We start from the raw sequence: 22,355 nt of genomic DNA on the forward strand, positions 1-22,355 counted from the left end.
ACAGACGTCAATTCAACATCTATTCCATGTTGGTTCAACGTAATTTCATTGAAATGACGTGGAAAATATGTTGATTCAACCAGTGTGTGCTCAGTGGAATAGTAGTGTGTGTACAGCACAGTAGCTTTGGTTCCATATTTTCTCTGTTTGCTTTTGTGTTATGGAGTTAACCTTTGGGACATATTTGGGACAATGTTCAACACTGCTAAATTATTACTTCGCCCAAGTCAGTGAATAACCCTACAACCAAAATCAATACTTTCTCTTTTATTTCATTTAAATAAAATATCACTTAAATCCCCACAGCATTGCAATGTGTAGGGAGTTTCTGTCGAGAATGTTATTGAACAAAATTAAATAAATAAAAAATTGAACAAAGACACATCGAGGAGGAACAAAAAACATGAGGCAAGGTCATTCAACAATAAAAATTACATAAAATACACAAAACATCTTACGCTGACAGGTTAACTGTGAACAGTAAACTGTGAACAATTACAATTCCTTTCAAACTCTGAAAATGCGGTGGAAAATGAACAGCGTTGAACCTTTCAATACTGCATTGAAAAAGGAGGAAATGAAATACGAATACCCCTAGACTGACAGTGTGTGACCACTGGCCCTGTTTCTCAGCAGGCAAAATACTGCATTTCCTTTAGCAAAACAATGCTTCATTGAACTGACCTATGAATCTTTAACTGAATGACCTATGAATCTTTCAACTACATTTTAGTTGGTGTGACCTGAAGGATATTCACTGTGAAAAGCCAAGGTGCACCCAGTAGTGTGCATACAGTGCATTGAATAGATCAGAATGCGTGGTCGAATCTATCCACTTCATAAAATAGAATAGACAATCCCCTAGTACAGTACTGTCAATCATTTAGATTTAGGCCTGCCAGTCAGAAAACATTATAAAATGCCACAAATTAATTCATAAATTAATTATTATAGATATTTGGTCCTGTAAGCTCAATACATGACCTTAGTATAATATCTATAGAAAAACTATAATACTGTGGTCATACTGTATATACTGAACAAAAATATAAACGCAACATGTAAAGTGTTGGTCCCATGTTTCATGAGCTGAAATAAAATATTTCCATACACACAAAAAGCGTATTTCTCTCAAAAGTTGTGCACAAATTTGTTTACATCCCTGTTAGTGAGCATTTCTCCTTTGCCAAGATAATCCATCCACCTGACAGATGTAGAATATCAATAAGCTGATTAAACAGCACCTTGTGCTTGGTACAATAAAAGGCCACTCTACAATGTGCAGTTTCGTCACACAACACAATGCCACAGATGTCTCAAGTTTTGAGGTGTGCAATTGGCATGCTGACTGAAGGAATGTCCCCCAGAGCAGTTGCCAGAGATTTGAATGTTCATTTCTCTACCATAAGCCGCCTCCAATGTTGTTTTAGAGAATTTGGCAGTACGTCCAACCAGCCTCACAACCGCAGACCACTTGTAACCAAGCCAGCCCAGGACCTCCACATCCGGCTTCTTCACCAGCGGGATTGTCTGTGACCAGCCACCGGACAGCTGAATAAACTTTGAGTTTGCACAACCAAATAATTTCTGCACAAACTGTCAGAAACCGTCTCAGGGAAGCTCATCTGCGTGCTTGTCGTCCTCACCAGGGTCTTGACCTGACTGCAGTTCAGCGTCGTAACCGACTTCAGTGGGCAAATGCTCACGCTGGAGAAGTGTGCTCTTTAGGGATGAATCCCGCTTTCAACTGTACTAGGCAGATGGCAGACAGTGTGTATTGCGTCGTGTGAGCCAGCGGTTTGCTGATGTCAACGTTGTGAACAGAGTGCCCCATGGTGGCGGTGGGGTTATGGTATGGGTAGGCATAAGCTACGGACAACGACACAATTGCATTTTAGTGATGGCAATTTGAATGCACAGAGATACCGTGACGAGATCCTGAGGCCCATTGTCGTGCCATTCATCCGCCATCATCACCTCATGTTTCAGCATAATGATGCACGGCCCCATGTCACAAGGATCTGTACACAATTCCTGGAAGATTAAAATGTCCCAGTTCTTCCATGGCCTGCATACTCACCAGACACGTCACCCATTGAGCATGTTTGGGATGCTCTGGATCGACGTGTCCGACAGTTTGTTCCAGTTCCCGCCAATATCCAGCAACTTCGCACTGCCATTGAAGAGGAGTGGGACAACATTCCACAGGCCACAATCAACAGCCAGATCAACTCCATGCAAAGGAGATGTGTCGCACCTCATGAGGCAAATGGTGGTCACACCAGATACTGACTGGTTTTCTGATCCATGCCCCTAGCTTTTTTTTTAAGGTACTGTCTCTGTGACTGGGAGTACAGATGCATATCTGTACTCCCAGTCATGTGAAATCCATAGATTAGGTCCTAATGAATTTATTTCGATTGACTGATATCCTTAAATGAACTGTAACTCAGTAAAATCTTTGAAATTGTTGCATGTTGCGTCTATATTTTGTTCCGTGTAGTTTACCATACATTGGCATTTAAAGAGTCTTAATACGGTAGCATCATCAGTAACCTGGATATATTAGGACAAACATGTGGACATTGTGCTGAAGCTGTTGATAACAAAATCAAAACAAGGCTCATGTATAGGGGGGTGAGTTACAAACTAAACCTAACAGCGCTCTATCATTAAATATCTCTGGTTCAACTACTGCATTGGTAAAGTTATGCATGGGAGTTGCTGCAGTATGATTATTGCAGGTCTCTGTCTGTCTGTGTCTAGTGTTGTCTGCTCTGAACTCTGACCTTAGCTGTACAGTAGATTGAGACAGTTGAACTCACTCACGCTGTCACAACACAAGGCATTGTGTGGCTCATGGCGGAAAACAATGTAGAACAACTTAATCCTGCACCTGGGACGTGTTTTTACAGATTTGCGCATATCAATATCATGGCGGAAAACACAAAGTGTAGAAAGAAGCACCAGGGGAAGATGGAGGAGAAGTAAGAAGCTCTTCAAAAACCAAACAATACCTGCATGGTAATGGTAAGAAGCCTCATTGTTAAAGGTAACATGGTATCAATGTTTTGAGCCTAAATAACAGATGTCCTACTGGTAGAGAAATTCCACTGTACTGTAAAATGTTGTTAGGATGTCAAGGCAGGATGAGAGAGAGAATCAAACCACATTATTATCATCACACAGAGAGTCTAGAATGCTGTTTAAAAAGAAAGAAAGCAACAACACCTCAAATAGAAAACTGGGCAGGGATCAGCAGTCGTGGCCAGGCTTTGGCAGAGATACCTTGGCCAACGCTGGAGAGCAGGGGACCATTCACCTTCTCTCTCTAACCACTAGGGTCACTTGGTCCAGTATAGTGTATGCCATAGGACAGTCTGAGTTAAGAAAGCCAGAGGCTAAGATCCAGTTAATTAATATAATGACTCTATCCATGCTTAGGCTACCAGCTGGCATATATGAAACAACCTCCTCATTCTACCCAGCCCAGCAGATAGGTGTAGTGAAATGTGTTGTTTTACAGGGTCAGCCATTTTAGTACGGCGCCCCTGGAGCAAATGAGGGCAAAGTGCCTTGCTCAAGGGCACATCGACAGATTTTTCACCTTGTTGGCTCAGGTATTCGAACCAGCAACCTTTCGGTTACTGGCCCAATGCTCTAACCACTAGGCTACCTGCCGCCCCAAGACAGTACAGTCTTGTATTTATCCTCCTGTACAACGGAACTTCCATGGGAAGCATTGATAGGTTGGAGCAGGCAGGCAGGGGCAGTGGTATGACTGGTGGATGTAGTATTAGAGGTTAAGAGTCAGAATAACTCTGGCGGCTGTCTGTGATCAGCTGTGGTAGCTGGGCACGGCTTGCTGTTTCTGGGAGAGGCGCAGCAGCTCCTCCCTGATGGCCTTGATAAGGGAAGCAGATGAGTGGTTGGGCGGAGAGGAGGACTCCTCTGGAGGGTAGCCGAACCCGGTGGTGTGGGTGTCCAGGTGGGCCAGGGTGGCAGAGGGCTCCCTTAGTGCACTTCTACTAGGCATCTGGAACATAGAGGAGGAGGAGTCAGGGTAGCCCAGAAGAACCTGACGCACACAGGGAAGGAAGGAAAGAAGAAGAGGAAAAAGAGAAGATAAATACGTTTTAGGAGAAAAGAGGAGAGTGTGTGTTTTTACATTGCCTATTTCACTACAGTTCTCAATATATCATGGGAACGTTCATCTCTACAGATTGACAGCTGGGAGGTAAAAGGACTACAGATGCAGGATCTTAATTTGCGCCAGTTTTCTACAGCAGGAAAGTATTCTGCAGCAACAGGAAATGTGAAATATTATGTGGATTATAATTCATGAAAATAAAATGTTTGGGTTGATACATTTTTCGTCTGACATTTCAAAGTGAAAATTACAAACTTCAGAAGCCTTTTTAAACCTCAAATACACTACACGTTTTACATTTCCTGCGATGCAGGCAAGTTCTCCTGCAACAGGGTAATCAAATTAAGATTCTTCATCTGTACAGTGAACCAACATCCATAACTACAGAACTCAAACTGATATGCAGCAACATAGAGTCTAGAAGAACAAGAGCATGCCCTTGTACTGTATATTTGGAGATCTAGAGAAGCTAGCTGGAAGAGGAAAGGATTAAAAGCAGAGGTACAGTAAGTCTCATAAGGCGGTGTGAGGTCAGAGCAGGACTCACAGGGTCTCTGGTGGGTCTGAAGTCATCGTCAGCGTACGGTCCCCACCCTGAACCGCCAGTCTGACCTGGAGGGGCCCTACCCCCCGCCGGGTATCCCCCGTTGACCCGGCTCCCAAGACCCATCTGGGTCAGGTGATGGAACTGGGCACCTACATACAGATGCACGTATGCACACACACACACACACACACACACACACACACACACACACACACGGACGCAAAAACATACATTTCAACCCTCAGGCATCTCTGACATTTAATCCTTACTGGTCTGTAATATACTTTGATGCAATTCCTACAGTTGAAATGCATTCTCTGTGCAGCAGCAGCACTCCATAAGGCAGAGTCCATTTATATTAGTGTAACTCTCACAGCACACCAAGAACCCCACTCTTTAATAATTCAATAGAGACCAGGCTCTTTGAGGCTGACAGGTTCATGGGAGAGAGGTGAGTTGTCTGGGTTAGACAAACTGGCATACATCCAGTGACTGTTGAGCTGTGTGTGTATGTGTGTGTGTGTGTCTGTGTGTGTGTGTGTGTGTGTGTGTGTGTGTGTGTGTGTGTGTGTGTGTGTGTGTGTGTGTGTGTGTGTGTGTGTGTGTGTGTGTGTGTGTGTGTGGGCGTGTGTACCTGTGGTGCCCCCTACTGGTCGTGGCCTGGCAGAGAAGGGGAGGTCTTCAGTGTACAGGCCCCTGGTGGAATAGTGGCTGTCTGGGGGGAGCTGGTCAACGTGTCCTGGGTCACCTGGTGGCAGGTAGCTGGAGCCCTGGCCCTGTCTGAAATACAGTACAAATGTCAAATAGAGGTCCTACTGTAAAACATCATAGCTTCTATGATGTGCATCAGCTGTAGACGTTGGTCATTGTTTCAGTGTGTGTGCGTGTGTATCTACATCTATGTGTGTGTGTGTGTGTGTATCTACATCTATGTGTGTGTGTGTGTGTATCTACATCTATGTGTGTGTGTGTGTGTGTGTGTGTGTGTATGTGTGTGTATCTACATCTATGTATGTGTGTGTATGTTTGTGTGTAAATCAAAAGAAGATCGACCAAAGCAATCGCCACCATGTCTGTTTTGTATTGCGCAGTTAGGAGACTGGATCCAGTGGTCCCTAACTCAGGTCCTCCAGTACCCCAACAGTACATCTTTTTGTTGTGGCCCCAGACAAGCACAGCTGATTCTACTTGTCAACTAATCATCAAGCCCTTGACAAGTTGAATCAGGTGTTTTTGTCCAGGGCTACAACATAAATGTGTACTGTAGAGGGTACTGGAGGACCAGAGTTGGAAAACACTGCATTAAAGATGATCCAGATCCCAGAGCCGACAAGGTGAAAAATCTGTCGACGTGCCCTTGAGCAAGGCACTTAACCCTAATTGCTCCTGTAAGTCGCTCTGGATAAGAGCGTCTGCTAAATGACTAAAATGTAAATGTAATGTAGCCTACAGTCGTGGGGAAAACCATGACAACACTGAAAATGCTCTCCCTATTCTCTCAGAGTTAGCTAGCTACACGTACTATTACATTATATCACACAATGCATTGTATTGTATCACTATGGTTAGCTACTCACCTCTGTAGTAAGCCTTGGACTGAAGGAGGGGGCATTCCTAACTCAGCGTATCTCTGAGGAGAGAGACATGCATTTTGTCAGGACAAAGACACACAGACACTGGGATGGATAAGTAAAGACTACAGGGACCTCACTGAAGCTTGCAGATCATGTACAATCAAAACAGATATCACCCAATAACACAGTATATAAAGTGAGGGAAAAAAGTATTTGATTTTGTACGTTTGCCCACTGACAAAGACATGATCAGTCTATCATTTTAATGGTAGGTTTATTTGAACAGTGAGAGACAGAATAACAACAACAAAATCCAGAAAAATGCATGTCAAAAATGTTATAAATTGATTTGCATTTTAATGAGGGAAATAAGTATTTGACCCCTCTGCAAAACATGACATAGTACTTGGTGGCAAAACCCGTGTTGGCAATCATAGAGGTCAGACGTTTCTTGTAGTTGGCCACCAGGTTTGCGCACATCTCAGGAGGGATTTTGTCCCACTCCTCTTTGGAGATCTTCTCCAAGTCATTAAGGTTTCGAGGCTGACGTTTGGCAACTCGAACCTTCAGCTCCCTCCAAAGATTTTCTATGGGATTAAGGTCTGGAGACTGGCTAGGCCACTCCAGGACCTTAATGTGCTTCTTCTTGAGCCACTCCTTTGTTGCCTTGGCCGTGTGTTTTCAATGCCCTGGCTGAGGGAAAGAGGTTCTCACCCAAGATTTGACTGTACATGGCCCTGTCCTTCGTCCCTTTGATGCTGTGAAGTTGTCCTGTCCCCTTAGCAGAAAAACACCCCCAAAGGATAATGTTTCCACCTCCATGTTTGACGGTGGGGATGGTGTTCTTGGGGTCATAGGCAGCATTCCTCCTCCTCCAAAAACGGCGAGTTGAGTTGATGCCAAAGAGCTCCATTTTGGTCTCATCTGACGACAACACTTTCACTCAGTTCTCCTCTGAATCATTCAGATGTTCATTGGCAAACTTCAGACGGGCATGTATATGTGCTTTCTTGAACAGGGGGACCTTGCGGGCGCTGCAGGATTTCAGTCCTTCATGGCGTAGTGTGTTACCAATTGTTTTCTTGGTGACTATGGTCACAGCTGTCTTGAGATCATTGACAAGATCCTCCCGTGTAGTTCTGGGCTGATTCCTCACCGTTCTCATGATCATTGCAACTCCACGAGGTGAGATCTTGCATGGAGCCCCAGGCCGAGGGAGATTGACAGTTCTTTTGTGTTTCTTCCATTTGCGAATAATCGCACCAACTGTTGTCACCTTCTCACCAAGCTGCTTGGCGATGGTCTTGTAGCCCATTCCAGCCTTGTGTAGGTCAACAATCTTGTCCCTGACATCCTTGGAGAGCTCTTTGGTCTTGGCCATGGTGGAGAGTTTGGAATCTGATTGATTGATTGCTTCTGTGGACAGGTGTCTTTTATACAGGTAACAAACTGAGATTAGGAGCACTCCCTTTAAGAGTGTACTCCTAATCTCAGCTTGTTACCTGTATAAAAGACACCTGGGAGCCAGAAATCTTTCTGATTGAGAGTGGGTCAAATACTTATTTCCCTCATTAAAATGCAAATCAATTCATAACATTTTTGACATGTGTTTTTCTGGATTTTTTTGTTGCTATTCTGTCTCTCACTGTTCAAATAAACCTACCATTCAAATTATAGACTGATCATTTCTTTGTCAGTGGGCAAACGTACAAAATCAGCAGGGGATCAAATACTTTTTTCCCTCACTGTATCTAGATATGACTGTAAGTCGCTTTGGATAAAAGCGTCTGCTAAATGGCATATTATTATTATTATTATTATAGATAAAGCACTTTCCACATAAAAAGCTGGCGCCTAATATTGCTATTTCTGTTGACTGAATTTTACATTACACCATGATACATTTTGGCTGAGAGTCTAACATTGTACAGCACACTAAGCTTTGGTGTTTTGCAGGGGAAATTGGAGAAATAGCCTATGGGCTATGGATGTTGTTTTCCTGCTCTAACAACGTGACCTTTCAGAGCACATGAATGCACTGAACCAGAACAAGCAGTGAGAATGGCTTTTATGGGACCACAGATGAATGTAGAGCTCTCTCTACACCTGAGGTAGCTGACTGGCTTTATTGGGCTGGTTTTAGACAACAGAGCTATTACTCTACTAAGATGTCTGTATGAATTTAAAATGACTGGGAGTGAACTTTATAAAACAAAATAGGAAAGGTCAAAGAACATATTCATTTAGAACAGCTGAAGAGACTAGCCTTTATTTGCTCTTATCAAATTTATCCTGTAACATATTTGGTCTGGTCTTGCCTCAAATGCCCTAAAATAAACTTTAAACAGCAGAAGGTTTTCTATTTAAGAAAGGAATGTAGTGTACATTTAAAGCACTGGCATATCCACTACTATTGCATTATAAATATAGTGTTGGCATTTGTTTGAAGCGGTTGCATCTGGACTGGAAACTCCCAGATTAATATATATAATTCATGATAAACAGCTCCTTCCTCACATTTTAATGTATATTATATTGTAAATCTTCCTAATATAATCAGTGTTCATCTAATCGGAACCCATGCTAAAGCAGTAATCTCATATAACCCCATATAACACAATGCAGTATCTTATATTTCCCCATAATACCCAACTATTCAGAGCTTACCGTTTAATGAATTAGTATGGTACTGCCTTGAGGGCAATAACAAACTAGTCCTTTTTGTTAAGCACAGTCAAAGGGTTGCTGCATTGCATGTTAAACAGAGGACTGTACTGTAGTGTAAATGACAAGTGTTTTGTTGTACCTTATGGCAAATGACCAAACCACCAGCAGGCTTACGTCTCATATGGTAGGGCTGTGCAGCTCATATGTCCTATGACTTAGGAGTTTGCTAGGAACATATGTAGCTATAGTATTACTTAGCAGGCTTATGGCTCATTTAATGTACTGTAGTAGCCTATAGCTGTATGAAAGTCTTATGTGCTGTAGTAATGTAGAGCTGAGTGGGGTCACGGGGGTTGGTAGGGGACACAGATGGAGACTTCCTTAACAGATTAGTAACTAAGAAGACCTAATTAAACCTTAACTGAACATGTTGTAAATACAGTGTGTCTGTGTGGAGAGTCTATGTGACAGTGTAAACCTGAGAGTGGCTAGGTAAAAGAGGAAAGATAGTGAGCATAAAGTGTCTATTATGAAGTATGTAACAGTTATCCATATTACATTAGTAAAACGGTACACTGCCACACCTCAAGCTTACGAAAGCCTGTGAAATCCCACAAAACCTCGAATTTACAAGAAACACTTTGGCGTCAATTGCACTCGTCTGTAGCAGGACAAGGACCGAGCAGGAGAGCTGTCAGTAGGACCAGAGGTGTTAATAGATCTGTGCAGGGGAGGCCATACAGACTCACCGAGGAGAAGGGGCTGAGTGCTGGGTAAGACGAGCCCCAGGGGCGGGCTCCACCGCGGGGTGGGGGGCTGGAGCTGGGGAGGTTGGAGTTGACACCAGGTAGGGTGAGGCCGGCCGTGCTGCCCTGGGAGGTGGGGGAGACCAGGGCAAAGGCATCGTCCAGCAGAGAGTGCATCTGCTGCCGGGCCTCTTCAATGGAGGGCTGGGGGGGCATGTAGGGGGGAGGGGGAGGGGCATGCCCCGGAGGGGGCGAGATGGGGCCCAGGAAGACGTCGTCGTTGGGGGAGGGGGTCCCGGACTCTGGGGCCTGGTCAGGGTCCGACTGGAAACAATAAGAGACTAGATTTTACTAATGTGGTACTAACGTGAAGAGGGGCGGAGAAAGATGGTCATTAGCCAAAGCCATTATACACATTATGACTTCATTCAGATCAGTTTGCAGTTGGAAAGAAAGAATTGCAAAAATGTGATTCTGTTTTATGCTTTGTAACAATGCAAAAAGGAACATAAATGTTTTATGTACGTTACATCTGTCCCCTCTCCGTTAACAACATGATATTGACTTTTAAAGTACCCTTTTACTCTCTATGTTTGAGATTTCTATTGGAATATTGATTTGTGTTTGTGTTTGTGTGTGTTATTGCAATATGTTCGACAGGTCTACCCACCACATAGGCCACGTTGTTGACGCCAGGGTATTTCCTGTAGGTGCCATCACTGTCGTTGGAGATGAGGCGGTCCTTGTCTGCGTCTGTCAGGCTGCCGTTCAGCTGGTGCTTCTTCTTCTGCTTGGGAGAACGCTTCCCCCTGCCACTGAGAGAGAGACACATGTCAATACAGAGTAGCAGCACATACATTATTATGGAAGGGAAAACACACATTGCCAAACACTGAAATGGCACCATATTCCCTATAGTTCACTACTTTTTACCTGCACTCAAAAGTAGTGTGCTATACATTTCCGACGCAGAGACAGAATCAAAACGTTTAGGCCTGGACTCTTATCTACTGGTCGTTTGGAATGGAATGGAGGCCCGGCAATCTGAATAGACATCAAACGTGACTGATTATTCAACTGAGATATCTTTATCTTTCTCTCTAAAATGTTGGCAAACTGAAGGCGTATTTTAAAAACTCGTTATACTTTTCCACTGTCCAAAATAGTCTCATACCGGTAGGAGATTTCTCCTCATTGTGACTGCAAAAAGCATGCAATGCAGAACAATTGAAAAAAACACCCTGAAAGTTTCTCCAAAGTTCAAAGTTATCTAAACAAAACAAATTAGTCTAGACGTTTCTGGATGGCGTACAGCTCCAAAGAGGAATTTTCTCAGTCAGTCATCAGTGAAAAATAGCTAGATGACATTCCCTTGAGAAACAGTTCTGAATAGCGGTGTCTTTTATAATGAGAAACATACAGACATACTGCAGTTCCCTCAGGTACATTTACTGCACACGCACGCATACACACCCCCTCCCTGTGTGCACCCTACCCCTCCCCAACCCCAAATAACCCCTGACCTCTTTTTAGGCTCCATGAACAGCGAGGGTATGTGGATGTCGGGGTCCAGGATCTTGTCGATCTGCATCTGGGCCTTGTGGTAGATACGGTCCTGGTCCTTGGGGTCAGTGGTCAGACCGTTGTCCACCAGGTCGTCCATGGCAGGGAAGTCATAGTGACCCTTCCTCTTGGCCCGCAGACGGATCTTATTACGGTGGTGCTCGATCTCAGACTTGTGCCTCAACGCCACCTGGATCTTAATAACAGATATCAGATATGACTGCAGTGACACACTTGGCCAGATGCAGCTTTACTATATATACTGAATACTTCATTTGACCTTGATTTATACAGGTTAGTCTGACTGAGATAACATCTCTTTTGTCTGTACACTCTTAGAGAAAAAGGTGCAATCTAGAACCTTAAAGGGTTCTTCGGCTGTCCTCATAGGACACGAGCGTCAAACTCATTCCACGGAGGGCCGAGTGTCTGTGGGTTTTTGCTCCTCCCTTGTACTTGATCAATGAATTAAGGTAATTAGTAAGGAACTCCCCTCACCTGGTTGTCTAGGTCTTAATTGAAAGGAAAAAACAAAAACCTGCAGACACTCGGCCCTCAGTGGAATGAGTTTGACACCCCTGCCATTGGAGAACCCTTTGAAGAAGCCCTTTTGGTTCCAGGTATAACCCTTTTGGGTTCCATGTAGAACTACAAAGTTCAAAGTCCTTTTGGGTTCCATGTAGAACTGCATGGAACCCAAAAGGGTTCTACCTGGAACCAAAAAGTGTTCTACCTGGAACCAAAAAGGGTTCTCCTATGGAGACAGCTGAAGAACCCTTGTGGATGTCCAGACAGTGGGGAGACTAGAGAGGATCAGAGACACTCACATTAGAGTCTACTGTTCATACATGCTCCCCATGTAAGGTAATGAATGACATTACTGTAACCTGAATACGTGTCTGAGGAAGGGTGTAAGTGGGTCCTAGAGGGTCAGTGTCTCACCTCCTTGTTGAAGATGTTGTGTGTCTCTTGCCCTCTGCCGTTGTTACCGTTGATAGTGGCGCCGTGGTGCTGGGCTGGGAAGGCCATGGGCTGCATGGCGATCAGCTGGATCTTATTGGACAAGTGGCGGGTGCCGTCGGCCGAGCGCGACATGCGGTCCACATGCTCAAAGATGGAGGCCGACGAGAGCTGCTCGTCATGGCCGTTCATGGGTGGAGGACCTGAGGGAGATCAGGGAGGAAGACTAAGGTCAACATCACAGCCAGGCAAGTCTGGAAGTTTGAGTGATAAAACTTACAGGTGTCAGGTAACTATTTTCACCACCAGGGGGCAGATCCTTTGAAATGGATTGACTGAATAGTGTACTTTACATGCATGAAAATACATTCAAATGGATTACTACTTTTAACATGATGAAGATATGTTTTTATATGTATTCCAATGTAAGATAATACTAATAATGTTTTTTTTTTTTTGTTGGGAGCTACAACAAGAAAAAGGCAAGTTCATGGCAAAGCTAACGTTAAAACTACTGTTGTTCAAGAACATTCATTGCTCCCCATCTCTGGGACGACACATCTGACATCTGAATAGTGATGATTGATGAGAAGCACGACACAAAGCAATCACAACAAAATGGACGACACATCACAGTCACACAGACAGCAGCTACAAGTCACAAAAGCCTCATGTCTACTTCAACACCGACAGAAGTCGAACTGACAGAAAGAAAAACTCTTACCAATTCTATTCTTCCCTGAAAGCCACAACAGACAAGACAGAGAAAGTGCAGTTACGGGAAAACAGCAGACAGACAGAAAGATTCAAGTTAAACGGATGACAAGGTAATTCTGTTTAGAATATATCCATATAGGCTAAAGTCTATCCCTACCATTTCTACAGGACTACGTCAGCGATAGACCCAGGCAATATAGAGCCAATACTGGAGGAGTCTGACATAGCTCTACACTACATCATCACTGGTGTGTATACACTACTCTGAGTGCTATGTCAGGTCTTTGACCATCCATAGCAGAGGGAAGGCTGAGGGTCATTTAGAAGAAGGAATTCCAGTGCTGATAACGTTTTGTCTCCTGGCCTCAGCTAAGCCTGTTTAGACTGTGGAGAGAAGGGACGGAACCTGTATTTAGCAGGCTGAGTAGCAGCTCTGAGAGGTAGTGTGTGTGTGTGTGTGTGTGTGTGTGCACGCGCGACTATGCGTGCATGTTTGTGAGACTGTGTGAGTGTGTGTCTGTGTGAGAGTCCGACAGTGTGTGTGTGTGTGTGAGTGCGTTTGTATGTGTGTGTGTGTGTGTGTGTGTGTACGTACTGCAGAGTGCAGGAGGAAGTGCTGTGAGATCGTACTGCTGGAGCCATTCCTCTGTGGTGAGTCAGGTTCAGTGTGTGCCTGGCTGGCATTGGCTCTGTCTCTGTCTGCACAGTGTCCAACCCAGCAACCAGGCCAGAGGGGCATTACACAGGCCTTTCAACAGGCTGTCAGACACACTACCTCCCTCACTATCACGCTAACTCTGTCTCTCCCCCTTCTCTTGCTCTCTGTCTCTCTCTGTCTCTCCTTCGCTCCTGCTCTGTCTATCAGTTGCTTGTTTCTCTATTTCCCTTGTTTTTCCTCTCAACATGAGTTGGCCTTTCTCTCTTTCTCTCTGCTCCCCTGCCCCACCTCCTCTTCTCTCTGTGTACTTGGAGCATGGATGTGAGCCAGTGTTGCCATGGACACTTGCCATTTAAAACATTGATGGGGATCTTGCGGGCCTGCTTGCTGTCGTTTGGGGTGGCGATGGCTCTCAGGTTCTCCTCGGTTGACTCCCTCTCACGATCACTGGACCCAGCGCTTACCATGGAGTCCCCGTCCGATGGAGAGATCCTGTCCCCGGAAACCCACACACACACGTGTCACGGAAGCAAATAGACGTACATGTGCACACACATGTACAGTAAGTGTGCATACACACACACACACACACAAACTTGTCATGTTCGTACAAACACGCGAGCCCGCACACACACACACACACACACACACACAAACATGCGTACACATGTGTACACTATTCTGAAGCTGTATATACTATATAGAATTAAAACTACAGTGGATGAATAGTAGTTGTTAATTAATCAATTCCAGGGGGAAATACGTTTGTAATGGCTTTTTCTTGAAAGAAATAAGCTTTTTGTTATAATCTATCACTAGGATTATTCCCATTGACAGTATAATTAAATTCCTATCCAACTTGGTCGAACAGCTCTCCAGAGTCGAGGAAATGTCGATATAAACTCTTCTCTTTCAATCATTACCACTCTAATGCGCTACATTAGTGACAATGTGACAGCAAACTATCACACTCACCACTGGATTCAGAGTGCTGACTGCCACTCCTGCATTCAAGCCTAAATGATCTGCTATTAGCTAAAGCAATTAGCGAGGATAAATTATCTTTCAGTCAGAGCGTCCATTCTCTATCACAATATATAAAACCATTACCTACTAATGCAAAATATAGACTATTTGACTAATGTCTAATGTACCGTATTGCATTAATAATTTATTAAGATTGGCTGTTGTGAATGGAACATCTTTCAAAACATGTCTACTAGAATCTCCTGAGGTGAATGAGGCAGAGCTACATAGCCACATACACACACTGTGGGGGGGGGGCTACTGACCTTCCCCGTCTGCGTGCGCTGCGGGACGCCTTGGTGGAGGAGACGGAGGTCCCCTTTGACTTAGGGGTGGGGAAGTCGCCGTTCTCCGAGGCGGCTTCCTTGGCGCTGGGGTTGGGCAGGGGAGGGCCGGGGGCGCCAGGCTCCTGGATTACCATGATGTCATCCTTACTGTGCTGGCCCAGGTGCAGCTTGGCAAAGTCAAAGCCCTTCACACTGGGAGCCTGGAGCTGACGAGGAGGAGGAGGAGGAGGAGGAGGAGGAGGAGGATAGAGGGCACAAAGAGGAGGAAGGGATGGAGAGAGGAGGGAGAGAGAGATAACCAGAGGGTGGAGGGAGCGAGGAAGAGGATATATAATAGCAACAGGGAAAATGGAATGATTGAGAGAGGGGGTGAGAGGGAGCATAAAAAAATCACAGTCATTGATTTGCCAGCTGCTTTTAGAGTCGAGGGAAGGTGTCATCAGACAGATATACGACCGCAGCGGGAGGAGGATAGACAGACAGACGGACAGACGGACAGAAGTAGGCCAGGCAGGCTGCATTTCCCCTCAGGAGAGAGAGAAGCGAGCGAGCGAAGTGACAGAGCGATGGAGGGGTAGTGAGTAGTGAGTGACTGGGCTGACTGGGTGATGGGGAGAGCGCAGGGAGAGTCAGAAAGGCATGAATGAATAAAAAGCAGAGTGATAGTAAAGTGGGGTAAACACAGGACTGTCTGTCTGTCTGTCTGCTCTCTTCAAGGGGGGTTCGAGCAGAGTGCTGTGCCCTGGAGTCCAATGCCTCAGGGGCTGTCTCACAACACAGGGATAGACAGAGAGACCTGAGCTGTGTTATGTATGTGTGTGCAGTAAGTAGGTTTCTGGTGTTAAGAAATCAGTCAAGTCACAGGGATTCCTTATTGAATATTGAATGAAGAAGAGGAGACTGGTTGACACTGCCACCGTACCACACTATAACCCTCAACAGCATACATTACATTGACATATGGGAATTGATTATTCTGGTGGATCACACAGCTTTCTCTAAAACGTACTGCTCTGATGGAGCGAAACATGGATGGCTTCACGAGAGGCTTGTGCGATGTGCGTTTACTGCTAATCCACTGGGTCCACTGAGAAGCTGTGTGCTGCTCTGCCTCTCTCCTTCTCTCTCTCTCTGTCTTTCTCTCAGTTTCTCTCTATCTCTCTCTATTCTGCATGTAAATAAGCTTTGTCTTTGAGAGGGAAAGCTCTCCAGTATGATAAACTGGGGATGCTAAGCAGTAAGCATCCACTGGTCTTACTGTCACCAACTCACTGAATAGCTAGATAAAAACACCCGCACCCCACACAGATCTAGGCTATGCTACTGATTCTACTCACACGCTATTCACTATGTTGGGAGAAATCAAAAGAGAGAAACAAATATTGAATACCTTGGCCTAGTCTAATGGGAACTACAGTACTTACTAAAGACTGATACTGTACATTATAAACTGGGTGGTTCGAGCCCTGAATGCTGATTGGCTAACAGCCATGGTATATCAGACCGTATACCATGGGTATGACAAAACATTTATTTTTACTGGTCGAATTAAGTTGGTAACCAGTTTATAATAGCAATAAGGCACCTCGGGTGTTTGCGATATATGGCCAATTTACCATGGCTAAGGGCTGTATCCAGCCACTCCGCGTTGCGTCTTGCATAAGAACAGCCCTTAGCCATGGTATATTGGCCATATACCACACCTCCTCGGGCCTTATTGCTTAATTATAGTATGGTAGTATGGTATCCATCCAATATACGGCCTATTTGGATGAGACTTCTAAAACTGCAATGATGATAAGCATCAAAAACATTGAAGACAAGTGCTCAACAAATCCTTCGTTTTTCTATAAAACATGACTGGGCCAAACTAGCTACCATCTCTGGTGAATTCACAGTGTCTGACCAACTGCTCTCTAAAGCCTGGAAACACGTCTAATAGGGAGAGGACTACTTTCTTTCTACGGTTCATTGTACCTTCTGCTTTTCCTTCTTCCCTTTCAACACTGTTTTATTTTTCCCATTTTTCTCTTCCTCCTCCTCTTCTTCCTCCTCCTCCTCTTCTTCTTCCTCCTCCTCCTCCTCCTCTTCCTCCTCATAGCTCTCACTTTTCTGCTTTGGTTTTGGCTTGGGAGGAGGAAGCTTTGGCCCCTGAGCAGATGTAGTGGATGGAGATTGATACATGTGATGAGTTGACAAGGTCTCTGGGTGTTCCACTCACTACCATGGGACTTCATTGCCCCTTTAGTACAGGGACAATATGCTACCATCCTCTACTCACAACAACCAATGGATTCAAGTCCTCTACACACTACACAACCCATTCTCTTCAGGGTGTTCTACAAACTACTAGCTTCTACTCTGTACCTTCCCCTTTTTCTCATCTTCCTCCTCCTCCTCTTCTTCCTCATCTTCCTCCTCCTCCTCTTCTTCTTCCTCCTCCTCCTCCTCTTCCTCCTCATAGCTCTCACTTTTCTGCTTTGGTTTTGGCTTGGGAGGAGGAAGCTTTGGCCCCTGAGCAGATGTAGTGGATGGAGATTGATACATGTGATGAGTTGACAAGGTCTCTGGGTGTTCCACTCACTACCATGGGACTTCATTGCCCCTTTAGTACAGGGACAATATGCTACCATCCTCTACTCACAACAACCAATGGATTCAAGTCCTCTACACACTACACAACCCATTCTCTTCAGGGTGTTCTACAAACTACTAGCTTCTACTCTGTACCTTCCCCTTTTTCTCATCTTCCTCCTCCTCCTCTTCTTCCTCATCTTCCTCCTCCTCCTCTTCTTCTTCCTCCTCCTCCTCTTCCTCCTCACTCTCACTAATGGTTATTTGCCTCTTGATTGGAAGAGGAGACCTTGATTCCCTGAACGATGATTCCCTGAACGATTGAGTGGACTGAACAGAAACAGGAAAAAGAAATAGAAGTGGACAGAGGGGATGTGTTATGTGATGGGTGGGTGGGTGGGTGATAACAGGTATTAGGCAGAGGTAGGGAACGATAGATGTTTCTGCACATCAGTGTACGGCTGCCTCACTCCAGCATGAGCCCTGGAGCCAAACGGCCCAGTTGGACGGAGAGGTTGGAGGCGGAGGAAAAGAAGGCAGACAGACTGATCCATCAGAGAGACAGGATAACCCCTAATAACAACACAGACAGACCAGACAGACTGATCCATCAGAGAGACAGGATAACCCCTAATAACAACACAGACAGACCAGACAGACTGATCCAACAGAGAGACAGGATTACCCCTAATAACAACACAGACAGACCAGACAGACTGATCCAACAGAGAGACAGGATAACCCCTAATAACAACACAGACAGACCAGACAGACTGATCCATCAGAGAGACAGGATAACCCCTAATAACAACACAGACAGACCAGACAGACTGATCCATCAGAGAGACAGGATAACCCCTAATAACAACACAGACAGACCAGACAGACTGATCCATCAGAGAGACAGGATAACCCCTAATAACAACACAGACAGACCAGACAGACTGATCCATCAGAGAGACAGGATAACCCCTAATAACAACACAGACAGACCAGACAGACTGATCCAACAGAGAGACAGGATAACCCCTAATAACAACACAGACAGACCAGACAGACTGATCCAACAGAGAGACAGGATAACCCCTAATAACAACACAGACAGACCAGACAGACTGATCCATCAGAGAGACAGGATAACCCCTAATAACAACACAGACAGCACAGACAGACTGATCCATCAGAGAGACAGGATAACCCCTAATAACAACACAGACAGACCAGACAGACTGATCCATCAGAGAGACAGGATAACCCCTAATAACAACACAGACAGACCAGACAGACTGATCCAACAGAGAGACAGGATAACCCCTAATAACAACACAGACAGCCCAGACAGACTGATCCATCAGAGAGACAGGATAACCCCTAATAACAACACAGACAGCCCAGACAGACTGATCCATCAGAGAGACAGGATAACCCCTAATAACAACACAGACAGCCCAGACAGACTGATCCATCAGAGAGACAGGATAACCCCTAATAACAACACAGACAGACCAGACAGACTGATCCATCAGAGAGACAGGATAACCCCTAATAACAACACAGACAGCCCAGACAGACTGATCCAACAGAGAGACAGGATAACCCCTAATAACAACACAGACAGACCAGACAGACTGATCCAACAGAGAGACAGGATAACCCCTAATAACAACACAGACAGACCAGACAGACTGATCCAACAGAGAGACAGGATAACCCCTAATAACAACACAGACAGACCAGACAGACTGATCCAACAGAGAGACAGGATAACCCCTAATAACAACACAGACAGACCAGACAGACTGATCCATCAGAGAGACAGGATAACCCCTAATAACAACACAGACAGACCAGACAGACTGATAATAGCAGGGCCTAACAGTATACGAGAGGCAGCCACCTACGTCTCTCTGTGTGTGTGTGTAAGGATAGACATAAGCCAGCCCCCAGCAGCAGCAGCAGTAGGCAGAGCAGATCCTGGTTGTCTGGATAGCAATGAGTGTGTATTATGCAGGGTGTCTGTGTGTGCGCGTGCATATGTATATGTGAGTGTGCGTACGTGTGTGTTGCTGTCAGCCAGGGGGATCTTACAGAGCTGTGTGGAGCTGCGGGGGCAGCCATGGGCAAGAACACAGCTGCTGTGCCTTACGGCAGTGAGAGCCAATTACTGTTGGGCTGCCTGCCACATAGGGAGCTTGTGATCCTCTCTCCTGCATGGGCTGCTGCCACATATAGAGCATGTGATCCTTTCCATTATGACACTGGATCACTGGGCAGCAGGGGAGGGAGATAGTACTACTACTCTAAGTTCCCATACAGTATAGCCTATCAGCACAGGGGCTAAACTCCCACTGAAGTCACATTTTCACTTAGTCTCCCATTGACACCAAAACATTTTAGTTAAATGTAGGATTTGCCCCAGAGACCCAACCTGAGACTACCACAACTCCTCACAGAGTGAGAACTACAGCCCTTCAATAATAACAAGAAGGGGTGTCTCATAAAGACATGGAGAAAAAGAAGTGGTCCAGTGGAGTGCACTGCCAGGAAGATATAGAGGCCTAGATATAGATATGTCCTTTAGAGGGGCGATAACCGTATAACACAAACAGTGGAGAGACACAGAGGAGCCGACTGGCTGATAACACATATCTCTCCATGCTGTGTGTGAAAAATTGCTGTCAGTGTAAGAGATAACTAACAGTTCAGTGTTCTACGCACAGAGGTGCTGTAGATGGATATATACAGTGAGAACATGTTCAGAACAGAAAAGACTGAAACCGTAATCCTACAACCCATAGTCTGTGTAGAGTTTGACATATAAGACAGTGATTATGGACAAAGAGACAGGCAACATAAACATGTAAGACCCAACACATCCAGAGACGAAAGCAGGTTAAAAGAGGTGAAGAAACACACATAGAGAAACGGGGGACTCTCGGACCATGCTCCTGGCCCATCGTCCCTCCTCATCTCCTCCCTCACCTTCTGTCTCTTATTTGTATTTGATTTTTGATCACCTTCTGTCTCTGCTGGACAGTGGTCATGGCGTCAGGCTGGAACTCCAGCTTGTCGGTGCGACACAGCTTCCAGTAGAGGATGGAGATGATGACGATGACCACGCCTAGAGGCACCACCACACCGATGATGATCCACATGCTGGTGTTCTCCGTGTCTGGGGGAGGGTACCCCGCCACCTTCTCCACAGCTACAGGACAGAGGGAGAGGGCCATAGAGACATACTTAACATATAAAATGATATAGAACATCATGGAGTGTGTGTACATCATGTATGTGCAATTACATGCATGTGTCTGCCTGCCTGTCTCTGTGTGTGTGTGTGTGTGTGTGTGTGTGTGTGTGTGTGTGTGTGTGTGTGTGTGTGTGTGTGTGTGTGTGTGTGTGTGTGTGTGCATCTGTCTGTGTTTATATATCCCCATCCTCATCAGAAATCCAAACTTCCACACCAAGTTCATTTATAAACAGCTACAGTAGATGCACTGCATGGTACACACAACATCTTTAGGCTGCCGGTTCTTCTGCTGCAATGAAGTGACTTGATTAGGCTTAATTAAGGCTTGTTGTATCCCTTGGGAGAACCCTCAGCTGCCATAAGAGCAGTCATGAAGCAGGGACAGAAGTCCCCTGAGGTGCTCTGTGTGTTAGTTAGGCTTTCATCCCGAACATGGATATATAATGAGGTGGATAGGCATTTGGCGCAGTCTATAGGATAAAGTAATTCAGTTTTTTAATAGGGGGTAGATCAGCTTTAATATTGCATATAGATTGTAACTTGTAATTGTCTGCATCACTTCCAATCCCCCATATGTTTTTTTGCTCGCAAATATATATCTATATATATATATATATACAGTGAGGGAAAAAAGTATTTGATCCCCTGCTGATTTTGTACGTTTGCCCACTGACAAAGACATGATCGGTTTATAATTTTAATGGTAGGTTTATTTGAACAGTGAGAGACAGAATAACAACAAAAAAATCCTGAAAAACACATGTCAAAAATGTTATAAATTGATTTGCATTTCAATGAGGGACATAAGTATTTGACCCCCTCTCAATAAGAAAGATGTCTGGCTCCCAGGTGTCTTTTATACAGGCAATGAGCTGAGATTAGGAGCACACTCTTAAAGGGAGTATTCCTAATCTCAGTTTGTTACCTGTATAAAAAGACACCTGTCCACAGAAGCAATCAATCAGATTCCAAACTCTCCAGCATGGCCAAGACCAAAAAGCTCTCCAAGGATGTCAGACAAGATTGTAGACCTACACAAGGCTGGAATGGGCTACAAGACCATCGCCAAGCAGCTTGGTGAGAAGGTGACAACAGTTGGTGCTATTATTCGCAAATGGAAGAAACACAAAAGAACTGTCAATCTCCCTCGGCCTGGGGCTCCATGCAAGATCTCACCTCGTGGAGTTGCAATGATCATGAGAACGGTGAGGAATCAGCCCAGAACTACACGGGAGGATCTTGTCAATGATCTCAAGGCAGCTGGGACCATAGTCACCAAGAAAACAATTGGTAACACACTACGCCGTGAAGGACTGAAATCCTGCAGCACCCGCAAGGTCCCCCTGCTCAAGAAAGCACATATACAGGCCCGTCTGAAGTTTGCCAATGAACATCTGAATGATTCAGAGGAGAACTGGGTGAAAGTGTTGTGGTCAGATGAGACCAAAATCGAGCTCTTTGCCATCAACTCAACTCGCCGTGTTTGGAGGACGAGGAATGCTGCCTATGACCCCAAGAACACCATCCCCACCGTCAAACATGGAGGTGGGAGCATTATGCTTTGGGGGTGTTTTTCTGCTAAGGGGACAGGACAACTTCACCGCATCAAAAGGACGATGGACGGGGCCATGTACCG

At 45.1% G+C, this 22,355-nt stretch overlaps 1 protein-coding gene across 1 annotated transcript in view; it reads right to left on the reverse strand.

The window, feature by feature from the left end:
* Positions 1-254: 254 nt before the first annotated feature.
* The window catches only part of LOC311137396 (UPF0606 protein KIAA1549-like), a gene marked incomplete at its 5' end in the record, with an annotated part of 87,066 nt that continues 64,965 nt past the window's right edge, over positions 255-22,355 (reverse strand). The window contains 11 exons of the mRNA XM_084171861.1: positions 255-4,078; positions 4,698-4,846; positions 5,332-5,477; positions 6,275-6,327; positions 9,688-10,008; positions 10,355-10,499; positions 11,208-11,443; positions 12,190-12,410; positions 13,932-14,074; positions 14,875-15,101; positions 20,487-20,674. Of these exons, the coding sequence (XP_084027987.1) occupies positions 3,839-4,078; positions 4,698-4,846; positions 5,332-5,477; positions 6,275-6,327; positions 9,688-10,008; positions 10,355-10,499; positions 11,208-11,443; positions 12,190-12,410; positions 13,932-14,074; positions 14,875-15,101; positions 20,487-20,674 (2,069 nt within the window). The 3' untranslated portion in view covers positions 255-3,838. The remainder of the gene's footprint in view (positions 4,079-4,697; positions 4,847-5,331; positions 5,478-6,274; positions 6,328-9,687; positions 10,009-10,354; positions 10,500-11,207; positions 11,444-12,189; positions 12,411-13,931; positions 14,075-14,874; positions 15,102-20,486; positions 20,675-22,355) is intronic.

Source organism: Coregonus lavaretus (genome assembly GCF_964263955.1).
Source record: "Coregonus lavaretus genome assembly, chromosome: 11".
In the NCBI taxonomy this organism is placed as follows: Eukaryota; Metazoa; Chordata; class Actinopteri; order Salmoniformes; family Salmonidae; genus Coregonus; species Coregonus lavaretus.